Consider the following 21,840-nt stretch of genomic DNA (forward strand, 5'->3'; position numbering starts at 1 on the left):
ATTTTAAATTATAATAAAATTTCATATTATTGCTGTTTTTACTGTATTTTTGTATAATAAATGCATGCAAAATAGACTTTCACAAACATAAAAAAACATCTCAACCCCAAATGTTTATATATCTATATATTATAAATAAATAATATACAATTAAATTAACACACATGAATACTATTTTAACAAATAAAAAGAAAAAAAATCCTCTTCCAATAATTGTACATTGACTGGTAATCAAAATCAAAGATGAAGACAATCAATAATCAATAACAATAATAATCTTAAAAGGAACCAGTGAGAATGCAACATTTGCAAATTGTATTTAAGTTTTGCCTTTCAAAATGGACATAACAGAACACATTTCAATTCTACATCTCTACTCTGACAAAAAGAGTGATCAGCATTATACCTTGCCTTCTCGACCTTTTATTTCCTGTGTGGGGTTTTTCTGCTCTCCGTCTTAAGAAACCGAGCTGACTGTCTGATGCAGTGTCATGACCGCTGTCCTAGAATTACAATTAAGTGACAGAACACTCTAATATCTCAAGATCAGTTAACAACCGAGAATGGAAATGAATTGAGCGAACAGTGAACTTCAACTAATGTTGTTTGCTCTGTCTTACCATAATCCCACATTAGTTCTACATACAGAGATGCTTCTGTGGTCACAAACACTGCTCTGATGACCCAGAGAACAACTAATAATACTGTGCAGATGCATAAAAGAAAATCTGTAAACCCATAAAACAAACAACACCTGCAGAAAGATTCTGTACAGCAAATATTGCAATCAGAAGATCAATTCTGAAGAAGCACCATGTCAAATGCTAATAAAGCTATGCATCAATATGCTAAGATTTAAAACTGCTAACATGATTTTTATGGTGGAATGATCTTGTTTTGATTTCGAAGATTAAGATTTGTTGATGATTTCTACTTTGTAATAACTATTATTGTGTTTTTTTTACAGTCTTTACTGTACTGACTAATGACAATTCAATTCAAAGTCACATTATGAAACAAAAATACAATAAAAGAATTATTTTTGGAACATTTGATAAAACACTAAAGAAATCAAACATCCTGATGTCTTAATAGAATCTCTGGAATATCAACATTGCATTATATATATAACCATAAAGTGGTTCTGATAAAACTGTGAGCCTGCATTCATCTATAGTATAAACACATTCGTCCACACTCACACGCATGCTCATGCAAACACACTCGAGATTGAGCAGTGTGCTTGAGTTGCAATGAATGCTTTTAACATAATATGTTTTTTGAAATGCTAAAAATGCACACAGGACACATTCATCCTACAAATGGTCCGATCCCACAACAAAGACAACTGAAGTCTTAGAAAAAAGACAATAACACACCATATGAGATGGTACTTTGATATATACCACTATACAGAATAATGATAATATTCATGCACTATAATATCTACCATGGTACTCCACCGTACTTAAAGAAAAGTGAGGCTATACTGCTTTATCATCTTAAAGACTATAACTATACTATGTCTTAAAAGCGACATAGTGGAATTATGGAGTTAATGTGGAATTTATCAAGAATCATTTTTCAGCATTTTGTGTGTTAAAAGAGGAGTATGGTAAATGAAGTGAATTAATCAAGATTATTTTAAGTTTAAAAAACATTTAACTAGTTTTAAACTGTATATTAGTATTATTTCAATTAATTAATCGGCACGAATAAAATGTATTTAAAATTTTAAAATAAAATAAGTTCAACTGTATTCTAATATTATAAGCAGCATAAATAAAATGACAGTATTTCTTTTTTCAAACTATTTTAAAATTAAATATATTTATTAATTTGCATAAATAAAAAAATAATGTATATTAAAAAAATTAATTAAATTGAATTACTTTTAAACTGTATACTGTTATTAACTGGTATAAATAAAACTGTGTACTGATTTAAATTCAATTAATTAATTTGGATAAATACAACTATATTTATATAAATTCAATTTATTATTTGGCAGAAGAATTATTTACATTTTTTACATTTTTACATCACGTTCTGCATGTCTGTGGAAATCATACACATTTAAGTCACACTTAATAACAGTCACACAGTAAATATTATTATTAAGATAGAAAATATCAAAAATCTTTGCAAAAAAAAAAAAAAAAAATACAACAGTGTGAAAGTGTTTCCATTTATTAGGCTATATAAAGTTCACATTTTTTGCTATATGTTTCAGATGACCTTAATTTTTTAATTGTCCCAGACTAAACAACGAGTGAAATAAATGCAATACCTATGTGAAAATGATTTTAAACCGTTTTACGCGGCGGTTCAACAGTTGTGACGTCATTTCCAACGGACCAGTTTTTCCACTAATAAAATGTGTAACGTTAGCTGTTTAAAAGGACAAAACGAATAGCCCAAGAAAAAGAAAACAAAGAAAAAAACAAGGTACATGTCTCTTATGAACAGAATTATTTTAATTTGCACCAGATATATGTGTAAAGGTCAAATGTGACTTCAAACGTATTGTTATTGGGTAACTTAACGTTAATTAAATTTTTTACGGTCTGGACATAGTTTATCAGCATTGCTGTTGACCTTATCATACAAATACCTGATTAAATCATTATTTTTTTCTCTCTAGAATTCCTGTGTGGCATTTTTTACCCGTCACATGAAAAGGAGGTCCATTATCTGTGCATAAAGTAACGTTACATGGTAAGTGTTGACATTTTCTGACCCATTAATAAGTGTGTGCTGTTTGGGATTATGATTCTTCATTCCGCTGTATTAACACAGAATAGCAGACTTTAAATCCCCGTTCACCTTACACAACTGTACCAACATTCATTCTGCAGTTCAAAGTAGAATATTAAAATAATAATAAATCATTAAATCATTAAAAAAGGGTTCAAACCGGTTCAAACCGTCAAATCTGCACCCATTAATTCTCACTTGCAACGCTAGGGGTCACTGTCTTCACACTATTAGGTGTTGTATTGGCTTCTGTTGAGAATAGCATACTACTATACTACACTTATTATCTCAGAGGTAGGTAGTATGTATATTGTGCACAGATTGTGGATTTTCTATGCATGGAATACCCAGATGGCCTACAAAATTTGACATGATGTGTTGTACACTAAGTAGAATACTGTACAAAACAATGCAATGTGTGATTTTTAACATTCCATGCTATGTATGTTATACTGCGAAGTGAATACTATACCAGTACATATTCTATGCTGCCTACTATTTATAAAATAGAATATGTAACAGTATGCAGTACACATGCACGCACACAGTATATGATCAATTGTTGTCAAATAACTCAGTTTTGTTGCTTTGTATGTATAATTGTGTATAAAAATCATATCTGGATATTACTTCATGTTCATTCATCACAATGTAGATTTAAAACAGGAGGGTTTTTGACAAAACATTGCAGCAACCCTTTTTACACGTTTCAGAAAATGTAAGTGTCTGCTAATGAGCTGATGAGATGAATCAGGTGTGAGACAAGAGACACCTCCTCAATCTGCTTCCGTTCTGTCTGGATCTCTCTGGATAGTATTTGATCTGCATCATTGCCTTGTTCTGTGTATAATTCCTGTACTCTGCCAGTTCCTCATTCTACAGAATCTGCCAAAAGCTGTTTTTGGCAGACACATCACACCCAAACCAGCCTACACACAGCCACAAGTAAATACACAGCACATGTTTTTGGTGGTACAGTGAATTACGCTGAGGTCTTTTAAGGTCTTGCATGACGTGTGAGCTGTAATTATCACCTTCTCTGGAACTGTTATTGTTAAGTGGAGTGGAGCTGTTGAATCTGTTTATATCTTGTTGACCAAATTAAAGGAATACTTCACAACAAAATGGAAATTTGCCATCAGAATGTCCAAGATGTAGATGAGTTTGTTTCTTCATCAGATTTGGAGAAATGTAGCATTTAATCACTGGCTCATCAATGGATGCTCTGCAGTGAATGGGTGCCGTCAGAATGATAAAAACAAAAGATTAATCCATAAGTAATCCACACCACTCCGGTCCATCAATTAATGTCTTGTGAAGTGAAAAGTTGCTTGTTTATAAGAAACAAATCCATCATTAAATTTAGTCTTTATTTGCTTTAGATGCATATTAGTGTCAGCTAAATTTGTGTTTTAATGTGTTGTTCTTCACAGTTGCATTTCTATTGCATTTGCATTTTACACTTTTAAAACGTAAAGAACTATAACACAATATTTGTTATAAGTGATGATAACGCCAACTATATTTGATTACTGATTTTAAATATCAAGCTAACATATAGATTATTAACAACCAACCCTGGCATACTACTTTATTAATATTGAATAGTTTAGCATTTCTATTTAATTTGATAAAATATGAAATCTAAAATTACATCAAGTATTAATATTAAATAATATATTTTAATACATATACTATTTCATAATATGTAAGTTCAGTCTTAAAAATATTCTTACATTTAACAGAAAAATCAAACTTAAAATATAGTAATATAAAAAGCTAAAGTAATATAAAATGACAGGTAAAAACTAATAAAACATCTGCATGATAAGGACCGGAGAATGCGTCATGGCTCACGGTAATGAGATGTTTTGAGAAGTCATGTAGAGAAAGTATAAGAGAATAAAGATGGCCCGGTTTTTCCGCTTCATTCATCTGCCGTTGTTAAATCATCTTGTTGTCCAGTCATCCTTGTCGGATTACAGATCATATCAGAATGGGTTTGAGCTCCATTTAACTTTCATTGGTTCTCTAACACAGGTTTTGATGGCAGTTTGAGAGCTGATGGCGGGGCATCTGAACTCTTATGGGCTCTCTCCCTCAATCCTCTGAACTGTTTCTCCATATAAGCTGGGATCACCTGGGGAGTGTTTGACAGGCTGATTATAAGAAAGTGTTGTCATGTTGTCATGTTAAATGAAGAGGCTTTGAGGCATCAGCGGAGGGTATTTCAGGATATGTTTGGCTCAGTCCTCAGCGTGCGTATGCAAGCATCATTTATTTGTGAATGAGATGTTGACTCAGTCTGGCACACAGGATGTTTGAATCATCGACTTGTAACACATAACAGACTGCTGTAGTGATACATGCAAGCACAACATGTATGTGAAATGATTGATATCTGCTTTTTAAAAAATAAAAATGTTAAATCATGGAAAACAGTAAAGAAAAACAAAAAGTATTTTGAAAGTATTTTGGCTGGTGATTATACATGTCAAAATAAGTAATAAATGTCAAAATAAGTATTAAACTTCAAACTATAGTTGATATTTTACAGCTAAACAGAGTTATTAATCAGTCTGTTATTAACTGCTACATGATCTTGTTATATAATATGTGTAGGTACTTTTATGCATAAAATGCAGCTTTGCAAAATAAAAAAAAGTGAAATACATTCAAACATATAATTAATTCTATAAGAAAAGAAGGATGTGAGAACTTAAAATTTAAGAATATTTAAAATATAAAAATGTATAAAATATTTAAAAACTTATATAAATACAAATAAATATAAAAATTTAGGAAAATGTAAAGTTATTAAGAAACTTATTTAACTTATAATAAATACTTTTATAAAATGAATAAAATGTAGCGTTAACACACACACATACACATACACACACACACACACACATATATATATATATATATATATATATATATATATATATATATATATATATATATATATATATATGCTAAACAAAAATATATTAATATTAAACTAAACAATAATATATTCCATATTATATTTGTATTTAATGTAGAATATATTAATAAGCCAACTTAAAAATATATATATAAATATTACATAAAAATACTAAATTATAGATCTAAATCTATTTATGATAAATCTATCATAAAATTGTGTTAATAGTATATCATTCATAATGTATAGTTTAGACATGTTATTTAATGTTATTTCAATATTCAAAACATTTTAATATTAAATAGAAAATACTAACCCAAAATACATTATTATAAAAAACTAACCTAGAATATATTCATATTAAATAAAAACTTGAATATGCTTGCTTAATATTAATAGGACTTTATCAAATATATTTAAAAAAGCCAACATGTATAGAAGACTAAAAGATTTTGTTAATAAAAATCTAGATAGGTTTTCATTGTGTTTGGAATGTAATAAACCCGAACAGTTGTACATTTGTGTAAAACACATGAAGTATTGGCACGTGTGAGCAGACAGCTACATTTAATCTGTTTGCTGTGTCTATTTTTAGTCAGAAGTGAGAGTATGAGACTGTATTGTATACATATGTGTGTGTGTGAGACATTGTGTTTATGGGGTGTGATTTGAGCTGATGGTTTTTGGGTGTTTGTGTTCATACACAACATATGTAGGTCAGGTGCATCATGGGCTGTCGTTACCGTGGAAACCAGGAGTCAAACATGACTGCAGTCTCAGCACTATGATGCTTCGGGATCATAAACACATAAGGGACATCTTGTTATGACTATTAATAAATCTGTATGAGTTGATTATATCTTCTGCAGCTAGTGCAGATTCATCCAGGACACAGCTGGAGCGCTGAAACACCTCTTCTCCGCTTTACCTGCACTCCTCTTCCTCTTCTGGGCATCTAAAATAACCAGGCTTTACTGCTCTATCCATCATTCAGATACCAGCTCGGGTAATAAATCTCCTGTCTGGCCCAGCAGGCTCATGGGAAGACTCCGTTCTATTTTATTTCAGAGGGAGAGACATAATAAGGCTATGTCAGGTGTGGGTCTATTACTGGTTCTCAACTTTATCATTTCAGAAGCAATTCAAACTCAATAGTGTTGATCAAATTTGCAGACCTGAACAAATGTTCTGTTTAGACAAATGCAAATGGTGATTCACAGTCTCTGAAAGGGAGATTTACATCCTCTGTCTGTTCTGTTTGGAAAAATATGTTTTACAGTATGTTGAAATCTAAGATGCTCCTTGGAAATCGATCCATCTCTAACAGAACTTACAGATCATAAAAGGCTAAATATAAAAATTTTATAAAATATTTGCAATATATTATTTCATAGTAATATGTAATTTCACTGTAAAAAAGATATTTATATTAAATGGAAAAAGCTAACTTAAACTTAAAGCTTCAAAGATTATAAATATTAAAATATAACACTAACTTATAGATTATAAAACACTATCATTATTATATTAATCATAAATAATACATTTTGAAGATATAATTTCAGTATTTAAAATTATTGTAATCGTTAATTGAACAGAAAAGGCTAAAATATATCATCATAAAAAACCAAGTCTAAAGTATATACATAACATTAAATACAAAGTCTAACTTATAGATCATAAAAAGCTAAACCTTAATAAAATTAAATAATAATGTTTAATATATGTGTTCTCTATATTAAAAATATTATATTATTAATAGAAAATGCTAACTTAAAATGGAGTTATATTAAATCCTTTTTATTAATTTAAGGAATACACAAAGAGTTGTTCATCTTTTTCTGCTCCAAAAAATCCCCATAAACATACTGGATTTATGTCACTGGATTCCCAGGGTTGCTGTCAGACTCCTGTGCACCAACGTGAATGTGCCACTGAAGAAAGAAAGTTACACAGGTCTGGAAGGACATAGTGATGACTAAATAATTACAGAATTGCTACTTTTGTGTGAACTATTCTTTGAAGTAAACATTTTCTAGAGTTTCACAGAATCCATTTTGAACTGATGCACTTTTTTTGAGGTGGAAAATAAAGTGGAAACCATTGTAGCCAATGATTTGTCACTTCTTGATAGCAAAAATATCGCTTGCACTACACATACAGTATTTCTTACAAAAACTCTTGTGACTGAACAGCAAACATGCTTGAAAACAAGTATTAAATGCCAAGTATAGACCTGCAGGGTGATATTATGTTGATGTGCTCTACATGGTTGCACATTATTTATAGAAAATGAAAATTTCCTGGGAGCACAGGAACATATTTATTCCAGTAAAAGGTAGAGTAGAGACTGCACATTAACGTCAGAGCTGACTATAAAGTGACGTCCACACCTTCAGCATATGCTCAGAAGGAGAACATCTGTTGGGTTGGGGAATCTAAAAACAGCCTGAATATCTGGGGTAACCCACTTTGGGGAAAAATGTGTGCAAAATGAGCTTGTGTGTGTTTATTTGAGATATATACAAGTGGGTTTTGGTTATAAGTCGAGTTAAACATTAACATGACTGTTTTAGTATTTAGTGTGTTTGTCGTGATATTTACTGCTCTGGAGCTGCATGAACCAAACCTGATGAACATGTTCTCCATCATTTGAGCTTAAAGCAAGCAAGAGCAGACACTTTTAAACTGTTCGAAAATTGTGCTCATTGAAATGTTTTATGTTGTTGAAGATTCTCCTGCTCACCCAGGCTGCGTTTTCTTTTTTTTTTTTTTACTAAAATACAGTAAAAACAGTAAAATTGTGAAATATAGCTGTTTTCTATATGAGTACATTGTAAAGCGTAACTTATTTCTGTGATCAAAACTGAATTTTCAGCATCATTACTCCAGTCTTCAGTGTCACATGATCTTCAGAAATCATTTTAATATGATAACTTGCTGCTCAAGAAACATTTCTGATTATTATCAATGTTGAAAACAGTTGTGCTGCTTCATATTGTTGTGGAAACCATTATACTTGTTTTTTAGGATTCTTTGATGAACAGAATGTTCAAAAGAACAGTATTTATTTAAAATGTTTCTATTTATTTTGTTTTGCGTCACTTTTAATCAATTCAATGTATCCTCGTTGAACAAAATTATTAATTTCTTATATTTGAAACAAACAAATATTATCTGAAACGTCATATTATTTTAGACACTTAACATTTATTTGTTTTTAATTTTTCAACCCCCAAATTTAAATACCGTAGTAAGCTTCAGCCTTGAGAAACACAGTTATTTCCTACCTTTCCCCCCTCCTGGTTATTAGGAAACACAGATACGGAGCCATTTAAAATGTCTGAAACGTTCTTTTCCTGATAAAGTAAATGGTCTTTGAAGACTCAAGACGACTTGGAATGTGTGAGGAGGCAAATGTGCTCACCGTCCCTCGCTCTCTCTCTCTCTCTCCCTCTCTCTCCCTCTCTCTCCCTCTCTCTCTCTCTCTCTCTCTCCCTCTCTCTCTCTCTCTCTCATCCCCTGAGGTCTCACTAACTCTATAGCCATGCCTCGGTTTCTTAAAGGATGCAAAATAACAAAGCTGCAGCTAAGTGAAGGAGAGATAAGAGGAAATGGGAAAAGAGAAGCAGAAGCGCTCAGCTCGCTGTGATGGAGGAGCTCTAACTGACTTTATCACAAACGCTTACACAAGCTTCAATTGCTCAAAACATCAATGTCATTTGTTTTTTGTTTTTATTTCTTGTCGAATTAGAATTATAAATTTGATAATAAAATTAATAGTAAATTAATTTAAGCTCGAAAACCTTATAGCTGATTTGTGTTTGGGGTCTGTTTGAATTTACAGTATGAGTGATAATAATAGCTATGCTTTCAAAATACCTAAAAAACTGAAATATATGAGTTATATGTGTCCGAGTGTTTTGTTCCGTGATGTCGTGTAAAGGTTCATTATGGTTCAATGTGACTGAAACAGAATTGCTCCGAGCGTCACGAGAGAAAATCTGCAAGGGAAAGAGAAGGAATGGAGATGGGAAAGTGGTATTATTATTAAATACATCTGTGAACCAAAACTGGAAGTTGTCTGCAGTGGTTGCCATGGAAATGTCTTAGATTCACTCCCTGCTTTGTGTGTGTGTGTGTGTGTGTGTGTGTGGTCACCTGCGTGCACATAATAAACTAGGAAATATTAAATGCGACTTTATTGCATTAAACTAACAGTTTACAGTCAAGCTTATTTACAAATGCTTATTGTGGTACTGCTGTACAATGTACTATGGTATCAGATGGTGCTTTGATATATGTATATATACATAGTAAATACATTTATAGCATGTTTCTTGCACAGCAAATCAGCATTAATCTGATTTCTGAAGATCATGTGACACTTAAGACTGGTGTAAGCTGGATATTCAGCTTTGATCACAGGAATAAAGCACATTTTAAAATCTATTTATTTGGAAAATAGCTAAATCATAGTAATATTTCACAATATCATCATTATGTTTTTACTGTATTTTTGATCAAATAAATACAGTCTTCCTGAACACACGATATTTCAAAACTAATAAAAAAATCTCTCATGAACATTATTTCTATATGACTACTGTAATGAGTCAATAATCGACTCATTTGTGTGTGAAAGAGAAACAGAGAGCATTAACGCTGCAGGATCTGAGCTGTGTGTGTTTTGCTTTGAGTTTGATTCAGACTGTTGTTTAATAGCCTTGCTGGTGAGGTGGAATGTCACATTACATATTACTTTCTTGTTAAAGACATGAAAGTGAGATAAACAAACAACTTTTCCATTATCAGACTCATGAGTGTGTTTGCATACATTGGTGTTCAGGCTTTGGTCTCTAGCGGATTCAACTTGAGCAGAAATCATCAGCAGAGTTAATTACTTTGATTAAGCTGCATAATGAATCTTTGTGTATATCTGTGTTGAGTTGAAAAGTTAATTATCCTCACAGAAAGCTTTGAGTGATGAAGACCAAAAGAAGTCAAAGAAAAACTTTTGAAAGGTCACAGAAAGGTTGTCCGTCTGTTTATGTGTAAGAACTAAAAGATCATTTGCAACCAGTCAATGTTTCTCAAGTGAACCGGGTGAGTGTATATATATATATATATATGTATATATATATATATATATATATATATATATATATATATATAAAATACATATTTTTATTTCATTTGAAAATACATCTCTATATTTTTATCCTATATTTTATGCAGTACTTGTTAAACCTGTTTAAAAATAAAAACCATTTAGGACTTTTGAAATAATTTATTATTTTTTTTTTTTTAATTGAACTCATTATTCTCATTATGAACTCAAAATTATTTAATTTCCATTACTGTAATGCAATTTGCTTACATTACGCGGAAATCGTACACTAATTCATACAGTACGTTTTAACAAAAATATATATATTAAAATCTAGTATTTAATAGTAAGAATAATAGATTTTTAAACAATGCATCTCCTATATACATTTTTTATTTATAGTTATTTAGAAAAACATTTTATTCTTCTTTATTTTTTATGCAGTACTTGAAACCTGTTTCAGGACTTTTAAAATATTTATTATTATTATTATTTTCATTGAACACCATTTACATAAGCCACTTGCAATTTCCATTCATTTATGCTGAAGAATCATTGTGGTCATTGTATATTTTTACTGTGAGAATGTGTCGGAGAAAATATTCTTAATTCAGAAAACTGTATAGGCTAGTCTTTATGCAATTATATTTGCTTATATTTGATTTTATGGTGATGTTTGTGTTTGCAGTTTGTGCTATCATGTACTTTGTAGATAAAGGCTAAACAAGAGAGCAAAGAAAGACATTTCAGATTACAACGGACATCTTTAGGACAAAATAGTTTGAACTGATAAAACACACATTGTAAATTGTTCCCACTGGATGAAAAACTCCACGCTGTTTTATTCCACATGTGCATGCATTTCATTACTGAGGGATTTCTGGAGGATTGGAAACGAGGTCCTCTGCTCTTATCTGCATTTTGTCCTCTTTTTATTCGCTTCAAGCTTTTTCTTCATTCTTTTTTTTTCTCTTGAACTCCCTTGTGACTGAATCTGAACAGCCCTTATCACCACAACTTAATGAGCTCCCAAGCATTACCGCCATCACACACACACACTCACTTTTTCAGGCTAGTAACATGTCTACTTAGTTTTCTAGATCCCCGCAGTCTAATTGTGCATTTATTCTTTTACTCTCTGAAACAACTCATTAGTGTTTTATATCAGGGAGAGAGAGAGACCTAATTTTAATGACCTTTAGATAAGCTGCAAAAGATGATGCGAAGCAAAGTAGGATAAAGAGATGAATTAAGTAACGGGGAGAAAAGGCCAGCGAGAGAGCAAAAGAGTCAGTTATCCGCAGATCTCACGTCTTTAATGATGCATGACTCTTGTCAGATGATTAAAACTACACACAAACCAACTTTAAAAGATCCCTATGCATTTCTGTAGTGATAAAGACACACACAGATATCAAGACATATGCAATAAAGTGACAGACTGAGTGAAATGTCAGGGAATGTTAATAAGGGACGGGTGAATGATGCCATTGATCCAGTTGAAACTCTCTATTTGTGTCTACAGTATCCAGTCAACAATTGTGTCTTCATTAGTTTTGGCTTTGAGCACTGCCATTGGCTCACAGACAGGAATGGAACAAAGCCATGAAGTACTGAAGTAGTATAAATATTTACATTATCTCACTATAACACTTTAAATATTTACATTACCTCAATGTAACACTGTAAATATTTACATTATCTCACTTTAAACACTTTATATATTTACATTACTTCATTGTTACACTGTAAATATTTGCATTACCACACTATTACAATGTAAAGATGTACATTATCTTATTTTAACTGTAAAGATTTATATTACCTCACTGTAACACTGTAAATGTCTGCATTACTTTGCACTGTAAGACTGTAAAGCTTTACATTTTACATTACCTCTCTGTAAAGTGGTACATTTTTACAATATCTAAATTCACATTCTAAACTTTAATGTTGTGAATATTTCTGTAATCTCATGAGTGCTATACACTATAAATATACTACGTTCTCTGTAATAAGGCATAATGGAAAGCCTCAAAATATAGCTTATTGTGAACATTTGCTACACGTATGTAATCCTCTGTGTTTACTTCTTATCACGACATTCAGATTAAAGAATACAGATTACAGATAATGGACAATGAAGGGTGGAAATGACATACCATAAATAATTTCCACTATGAAACCAGTCATGTACAAAATCCAATGAAGCTGTTATATTTAAACAGTTGGACATTGTGTTGGCATGCTATCTGAAGTGGATAAAGTGGATAAAGAGGTGTAATAAATGAGCTCACATGGCTGTTAAACCGGACCATGGGAGCTCGGCCTACTGCAGATGATACATGATGAGCTACAACTAAACTGTTTTTATTTGTAAAGCCACAATAGTTTCAGTACATGCATGTTGTTTAGAGATGGACATACTCTAAAATGCATTGGAAAATTAAGAGTTTGCATCAATCATTTTGAATTAATGACAAACTCTAATGAACCAACAAACCCCATTAAGTTAGAGGAACATAATTTGTAGCATAAACACAAAATAACAAATTGAGTATTCTAAAAAAAGCTAATTGTTCCAAACAGCATTAAACAGTAACAGGGTTTTCTCCTATAATGTAAAAAGTCGTAAATAAGAGTATTTAATTGTTTTAAATGTTCTTTCTACTTCACAATTTCTCTTTAATTCAGTTAGTTACTTACTGTTTCTTTGTAATTCATTTCTAAATTTACTGTGTCTATGCCCGTATAGCACTTAATTTCAACTTTTACTTTCCTTATTCAGTCCTCTGCAAAGCATGCTGGGAATTAGAAATCCACTGCCTAATTTTCAAAGCTGTCAAGATAATTTCAGCAAGTTACTACCACAAAAATCAATGAATGCAGAAATTGCATTTAAATTACACACAATCTTGATGTGATGATCAACATTATTATGTCAACAGAACTCATCAAAATATTGTTCGCAACCTAAAAGGATTAATTAAATCACAAAATCTTTAACTTGCAACCATGCATTTATTTAAATTGTGGCAATAGGTCCCCTGAATTGTAGTTTTAAATTGCAAATGGTCACATGACAAATAAGAAACAGATGAATGATGAAATGCATTTAAACTTTTTAATTAGCTGTTTATCATTCAGAACAATCTACACTGTATGACAATTCTTACAGCAGCTAAATAACATCTAGTTTTATATATATTTACTCTTTTTCTATTTTGAATAGAAAACACCAACTATTGGTAGATATTCCAGGGTTGGCTGAACAACCATAAATGACCATGAAACAGTCCTATAAAAAAAGAAGCAAAAATCACCATCATTAAACGGTTGTATGATTGTTATTGTCTCATTTGTACTTACATAAAATAACTCCTTCAGATTATGCTTTATTTTTCTTTTCATCTGTCCTTGAGTTTGTCTTTTAATTGCTTGTGCTCATTTGCAACACAAGTATAGCTCAAACGTTAAGACTTGAACTGCTCTACACAACCTAAATCAGTAAACATACACTTTAATTTAAGACTAAAAAGAGTCTCTGTAGACGTGAGTTAATTGATTGTTTGTTCTCTGATACAAAAAAAGCTACAAATTAGCACTACCTGGCGAAACACATTCACAATGTTCTAGGGAGCAGATGCTCTCGTGTTCTCGAACGATCCCTTGAGGCTTCGCTTACCTAATTGACCCATTATATGAGAGCACAGAAGACTGGTCTCAGCTGAGCTGTTAAGATCACGACTGTTTATCTAAAAGCTCCCAGGAAAACGAGCAGCTCCTGGTGCATTTCTTCAAAGATCTCATAGAAAGTTGTTTGAATGCACACATCAAATACAAAGAGACTTGAGACTGTTACTCTTATAAAACTCAGGAGAGGAAGCTCTGAAGACTGATTCAAATGTCCTCTCTCTCTTGGGAAGTTCCTCCAGGGAGTCTCCAGGCGATCGTGGCATCCGGTTGTCTCGTAAAACTGAAAAAATCCAGTAGAAAATATATCTTATTCTTCTATTGTTGCACATGTATGATTCTGTCAAAGGCTGGTTTGAAATTCACATGATGATCCACCAAGAAAAGATTGCATTTACTATCTTCATATCTTAAGTGAGCTACTCTGAATTTCGGTGCACTATAAGAAAGTGAAGTGTTTTTGAAAATATGGTAAACACTAGGGCTGTACGATTTGGATTAAATTGCAGTTTTTATCATAAAAGTTTATAATTGTGATTGGGCTGAAAAATTAAAGGATTAGTTCACCCAACATCATTTACTTCATGTCATGTCATAAGTCTAAAACTATAGAATAATCGATTGACTGAATATAAAAAAAGATGCCAATCCAGTACTCATTTTTCTTTACTTTAGGTTGAAGTTAAAAAATAACTCAAATTAAATAAACTAAAACTTAAACACTTTAACACGAAATATGTATGCATTAACAGATATGAAAATCAAATTCAGAAAATCTGAAAAACAAAAAGCACAATAAAACTATTCTGTACAACTATAAAATATATAATATATAAATAAGTCTTGCAAACCCACACGATGATCCGCTTTGAGTGAAAAAACATGAAACATTTGAAAATGTGTCTCTCAGAGGTCATTCAATTCAAATACAACACATTGAGATACATTAGAACTGATGTCAATGACCAGATGCAGTGCATCTTCAATTTTCAGAAAAATCTATCATCAATTTTACCTTTAGGGTATCAATTTACCTAATTTACAAGGTTCATATTAGTACAGTATATACTATTCTTTGTTATTAATATGCACCTTCTAGGTGTAAACAATGTACAAATTTGTCCCTTTAAGGCAGTGGTTCCCAAACCTGTCCTGGCGTACCCCCAACACTGCACGTTTTCTTTGTCTCCCTAATTAAACACATCTGATTCAACTCATCAGCTCATTAACCCATGTGATAATGAGCTGATGAGTTGAGTCAGATGTGTCTAATTAGGGAGACAAAGAAAACGTGCAGTGTTGGGGGTACGCCAGGACAGGTTTGGGAACCACTGCTTTAAGGGTACTGACCCAGCTGTTGTACTCCTACAGGTACAATTTGTACACTTTTTGGTCAATAATGACTTAAATTGTGGACTTACATAAATCTAAAATATGGCTTTAAAGAACTCAGAATATGGTACTCTTATGTCATTTCAGGACCCATCATGGAGCATCATGCAGTATTTCTTCCATTTTTCTAGTAAGAAGAAAATCATATGGGTTTACATGAGGTAAATGATGATCAGTGAGTGAACTATTCCTTTATAATGAAAGCAGTTTGAATGAATTCAATTCCTAGTGAATTCATTCCTAGTGAAACTGATTCATTTCCAGTGCTAAAGTGACCTACCAAAGCTACGTCTTTTAGTTTAGATTAGCCAGGTTTAAAAGTCACCTTGTAATAGTTTGCTATTTCGACATTCATGGCCATTCTATAAACTTTCATCACAAAATTAAAAAAAAGTAGTTGTTCCTGTGCAAACATTTTAGTTCTGAAGTAATATTTTTGTTGCTATATCTAGTTTTGGGCTTCATACGCAAATCTCAATAGGAGTGGTCATCATCACTTTGCTCTTGTCTTGACGGTTGGGCGACTGGCTTTTGGAGGACTCCTCCCTAGAAGAATGCGGTTCGGACAGGATGCTACGTTTGAGGGGGGTGGGACGTAGACAGGAAGTTCCTGAAGGTGGAGAGGGATCTGCGTGTCTGTGGGCGGAGCAATGTGTGGAACCGCCTCTAGGCGCCCTACAGGAAGCTCTGCGGCGGTGATGATTGAGCAGGTCATATTTGAGGAAGTAGAAGACCTCTTTAACCCCACAGCGCCGCTCCGGCTCCAGCGCTAACAGCCGACCGAACATGCGCAATGCATCGTCTGAAAACCGCCGCCATTGGGAGGGAACAACGCCGGGAGGGAACGCCCCTCGCTGCCATCGCTGAAATTCCGAAAAGAATGCGTCACTAGGCAATGCTGCTTCCCAGGGAAAGTTTCCCGTCAACATGCAAAACAGCAGAACTCCGAAAGCCCACACGTCCTGGGTCATCGCCACGATGATTCCCTCCGATACCGAGGCCTGGCACACCTCGGCTGCGGTGTATGGGATGGTGCCGCTGATCCTCTTGATCCGGCTGCCTGCCTTCCGTGTCATTCCTAAATCTGCCAATTTCACGCGTCGACACTCGCGGTCGAAAAGCAGAACGTTTTCTGGCTTCACGTCCCGATGGACGAGACTCTTGCTGTGCATGAAGTCCAGAGCCAAACCCAACTGCTGAACGCAGCGCTTGACCATCTCCTCCGGCAAACCGGCCTGGACAGAGACACAAACACAAAGGCACAGTTTAGAGCTGAGAGAAATACAGCACAGGCTCTAAATCTGTAAGGGAGTAAGCAGTTGACCTTGACCCAACTAGTTTTCCATAATCGAAAACTGGATCATATGCATGTGCCTGTTGAACTCCACAGAAGTCTTCAGAACTCAAATACCCAACATTCATAGCTATGCAAATTCCCTGGGGTTTTTATCACTTTTTTTGTTTTTGTTTTTTGTAAAATTCTGAAAAAATCCTCAAAAATGTGGGAGAAAATATCCACAGATTCTGTGTGAGTCTGGTTAAAACGTTCAGTTGAATTTAACAAAGAATATGTCCAGGTCATATTTTACCCCAGAATAAAAATCAAACAAAACCGGCCAAACAAATAATATTTTGCATAAAGAAAATTAAGCCTAGTTTGAATAGTTTACATATAAGTTCACTCTCACTCCCAAAATACTTAGTACCTAGTACTTTTTACATGGTAATTTTCTACACTGTTGTAAACGAATACTAGAACGATGTAAAAAATATTTAATATTAAATTGACAATAATTGTTAATTGTTTTATCATTTAAATTTCTTTATTTTTCTTCATTTAAAATAGAATTAATTCTACTTAGTAATTATTTTAATAAAATATAATACATCATTGCATTTTTTATTTGTCTGTTGATTTTGTAGTTTTTGTAGACCCAGAAGAATTCTTGATCGTGCTACAGGTGTTAAACCTACAAATGCATGATTAAAAGTGTGATTTGTGATGTAGAGATGGTGGTGGTACCTGAGGTGGGATGATGTCGAACAGATCCCCCGCAGGTGCGTACTCCTGTCCGAACACATAGCTGTCCTCCGTCTCAAACAGCACGTTCAGAACTTTGATGATAAACGGGCTGCAGCCCAGCGCGGCCGTCAGGCTGTACTCACGCAGAAAACTGCGCAACTTCGTCTTGTTCTTACTCACATACTTCAGAGCCAGCTTAGTACCTGCAAAATAATGGTGAATTAAAAGAAGCATCTTAATTATAAAGATTCCAAAAGTGTTTTTTGCAGTAATGCCACAGAAGAGACACTTCAGGTTCCCCCCCCCAAAAAATGTATACAATGTTTTTAATAACATTTTAATAGTGTAAATAGATGTTTTCCACAATAAAGAACCATTTGTGGAAGTGGGTGTTAAGTGTTCTTCATGAAATCACTGATGCCTATAACCTTTAGTTTTTAGAGTGAAGGGCTGTATTGTTTTAGTATCGTTGATGTACTGGTTAATTAATCATTTAAAATCTTTTTTTTTTTTTTATTTACATGTTAAGTTCTATTCTATATTTTTTTTTCAGTTTTAATTATTTTAGCTGAAATCAAAAGTTTATTTTTTATATTTTATTGTATTTGATTTGTTTATCAAGTAAAGCTCAAAATATTTATTGATATTTAGAATTAGTTTTTCTTTTTTTTCTGTTTACTTTTAAGTTTTAGTATTTTTTTTTTTATGGCTAGCAAGTTAAGTTAAATTAAATAAATGAAGGTTTATTTTAAATAACAAAAATATTTTGAATGCATGTAGTTTTTAATTGAATTAATGATAATAAATCTGCACAAAGGTAAATGAGATTAAAATGCTACAGCTTAGATTTAAGTGAATAATAATCTCAATTTTGGCTTGTCACATAATTATATACTATTATAATATTAAATTGATATATGCATGCTGGTTGCATGGTGTAATTTTTAGTGCTTGACATCTTTTAACATTCACTTCTGTTGCATGGAGAGGAACACCTATGCAGGACATTCATAAAAAAAGAAAATCAGAACGCCACTACCTCATTTTTTAAACAGACTCACCCTGTGTCCGATGCACCACCAAGTCGACTTTGCCGTAGGTTCCCTTCCCTAAAGGAGCGATCAGCTCATACTGCTGTTCCAGCTCCGAGGTGGAGAGAGACGAGATTGACAGCGCCTGCATGTCCTCGACCGGAGCGCCACCTGTCCCACCGCCCCGTCCCGCTGGGAGAACCCCCACCTGGGCACTGAGAAACACACACACACACACACTAACGTTTAAACACAAAGTAATCTCAAGAGGAATTGCATCCTGTATGAGGAATTCTCTCCTGGTATTACTGAGCTCCTTGTTGGCATCATTTGTCTTTCCCTGTTTATTCTTCTCTCTCTCTCTCTCTCTCTCTCTAGCGCCTGTGTCCTCTTTTCTTTCCTCTTGTCAGCACTCTACCTATACTCTATTTCCTAAGCCTTGTACCTGGCTTGATGCTCTGTCAAATTTAGTGAATATTTCAGCAACAGCAAAGGGCACTAGCTGAATCACTCTCCTCACAGAAATAAACAGTGACCTCGAATGAGGCTTCACGTTATCAGCATCATGCATAGTGACAGACCCTCGGCAACAAAAACAACAACACATGACGATGCCAGACGACCTTAAGATGACCCGTCAGAAGTTCTGATGAGCCCGACCCCTGCTGTCCTGCCCACTTTAACCCCTGACTGAGAAACAAATGAGAGATTGATTCAGGAACATTCTCATTTTCTCTAGAGGTCATTGCCAGCCTTTGATTTCTACTGCATTAAACCACCAGCCAGCCGTTGTCTGTGGCCCTTCGTTCAGCTCAACCGCTAGAGCTAAGAAATGTTCTGTTTCAGTTCATTTGAAATTTGAATTGATCAGGCTGCAGCATTCTGGAAATTGAATTGCAGCTCAAAGAAACTCACATGAATCCAGCAAAACAACAATGTAAACTTATAAAATGTCTTTATGTTAATAAGCTCCATTATAAAGATGAATTTGTTATTTTATAAACAATAAAAGTAAAGGTCATTATTATTTTTAATAAATGTCTGTAATATATATTGTACATATATTAATACTACATATTTTACATATTTTATATTTATATTTTCCACAATTTTTGTGAAAACTTTTAATAAAAAAAATTTATATAATTTTTTTTTATTATACATAAATAAATAATTGCAAATTGAAAATATTTTCCTATAGGTGGCATGTTCTGGAAATTGTCTATATGCTGTCTGTATGATAATATGCTAATGAATAATTCATACTAAAAAAAAAGTCATTAATTATTTAAAACTACACATAAAGCAGTTTATTGGCATTTCTGTAAATTTGATGCCAGTTATATGAAAATGTATATTTAAAAATGGAATTTAAATGTATAAATTAAATTGCAGATGCATATTCCATTCACTGACACTAGCAACACCAAAGTCAGTCCCCAGAGAATACGCCAAAAAATAATTTGTTACATGAATAAATACAAATGTAAAATATACATTTATTCAGACTGAATTTAAATCTCAGACCGAGTGTAAAATCTATAATTCACTTTCTCTTTATTGATGCATCTTGAAAGCAATCTACTATGCTAAACATAATTGTCTCCCTTAATAAATGACAGTCTGTTTCTCACCTGACCCAAAGGTCAACACCCGAAGGTGACCTTTGACCTGACCTCACTAACAAATCACATTCATTTCAAACACAATTTACAAACATGCAATCTCATGTTTACAATCAAACAGCAAATATCTAAACGCTAAGTGCATCAGCATTGCACAATAAAAATAAAATTTGAAAAAAAAAATACATTTTTTAATTCATTCTCATTCCATTTTTTTGTATTATTCATTTCAATATTTTACCTTTTTTATTTTTTTATTTTGCCTTCCTTTCTATTTTTTCACCTTAATTATTGTCTGTTTTGTTTACTTCAGATGCTTTGGTGTTATTATAACAATCACACCTTCAGCATCTGACCCTGAAAACATCAATAACAACAACAACAGAAACGCATGAACACTCGATGTGCAGCAGGTCCGAGCCAAGCGTCTCCAAACAAAAGAAACCAACCGACCCGTCAGTGATGAGCTGAACTCACCTGCCCGTGCCCTGCTGTCTCTCTCCCTCATGTTCCTGCATCCAAACACAGCGTCCTGATCTCACCCCGGCTACAAATTCATCCAAAAAACCATGATGCTCTTTCACCAATAAATGAGTTTCCTCAGCACTCCAGCTCTCTACATTCTGCACTCATGTGACAAAAAAGCACAGTCCGTTCCTGCCATCCGTCCATCCGGCTGAGTGTGTTCAGCTGTCTTTGTGTGCTCCTGAAGGAAGCCGCTGGAGCACGAGGAGCTGGTGTGTGTGTGTGTGTGTGTGTGTGTGAGATGGAGGGGAGGGGGTGCAAGCGTGTGTATCTATGCGTGAATGACCTACTTCATTGCGTTTCCGCTCTCAGATGCTGTCTGTGTCTCGCTGTATCCAGGGTCCCTTTAGGGATGTCAGATGCGCTCATTCAGTGGCCACATGATCACAGACCCCCTCGAGCCAGCAGTGTCCCGTCATTCAGGCTTTATTGTCACCCTGATTTAATGCACAACATCAAACTTATTTTTAGATCTGATTTGCATTGTGACACTGGAGCACATTTTTCTCCCAAGTTCTCATTCCTGTGCGCCCCTAATGTGTGTTATTGAGAAGCTATCATAATATTTTTATTTATATTTTGAATGTTTGCATTATTTTCTATTGTCTTATATTTTTGTGTAAATGTTTTAGTCATTTTGTTGTGTTTTTGTTATTTTTATTAATGCATTTATTTAGTATTTTTTATGTACGTCACATAGTTTTGTTGATTGTATTTATTTTGGTAGTTATTGACTTGACAAGTTTTTTTTTTTA

The 21,840-nt window shown here is 33.4% G+C and overlaps 1 protein-coding gene and 1 long non-coding RNA gene across 4 annotated transcripts; one reads left to right on the top strand and one right to left on the bottom strand.

The window, feature by feature from the left end:
• Positions 1–2,306: 2,306 nt before the first annotated feature.
• On the top strand, positions 2,307–21,039 carry LOC113042094 (uncharacterized). Of its 2 annotated transcripts, none has more exons than XR_003275535.1 (4): positions 2,307–2,448; positions 2,645–2,718; positions 15,969–16,056; positions 20,874–21,039. It is a non-coding gene; the product is annotated as an uncharacterized LOC113042094 (long non-coding RNA). The 2 variants fall into 2 exon arrangements; XR_003275534.1 differs by having other exon boundaries at positions 15,969–16,042.
• On the bottom strand, positions 16,135–21,514 carry LOC113042093 (serine/threonine-protein kinase SBK1-like). Of its 2 annotated transcripts, none has more exons than XM_026200671.1 (4): positions 21,376–21,514; positions 18,966–19,150; positions 17,905–18,107; positions 16,135–17,116 (listed from the first exon to the last, which is right to left on the bottom strand). In XM_026200671.1, exons 1-4 carry the CDS (start codon positions 21,378–21,380, stop codon positions 16,343–16,345), a joined length of 1,167 nt encoding a protein of 388 aa, XP_026056456.1. In that variant the 5' UTR covers positions 21,381–21,514; the 3' UTR covers positions 16,135–16,342. The 2 variants fall into 2 exon arrangements, with proteins under 2 accessions (XP_026056456.1, XP_026056455.1); XM_026200670.1 differs by lacking the exon at positions 21,376–21,514 and adding an exon at positions 21,038–21,168.
• Positions 21,515–21,840: the final 326 nt, after the last annotated feature.

This window comes from Carassius auratus, chromosome 24 (assembly GCF_003368295.1).
Source record: "Carassius auratus strain Wakin chromosome 24, ASM336829v1, whole genome shotgun sequence".
NCBI lineage: Eukaryota > Metazoa > Chordata > Actinopteri > Cypriniformes > Cyprinidae > Carassius > Carassius auratus.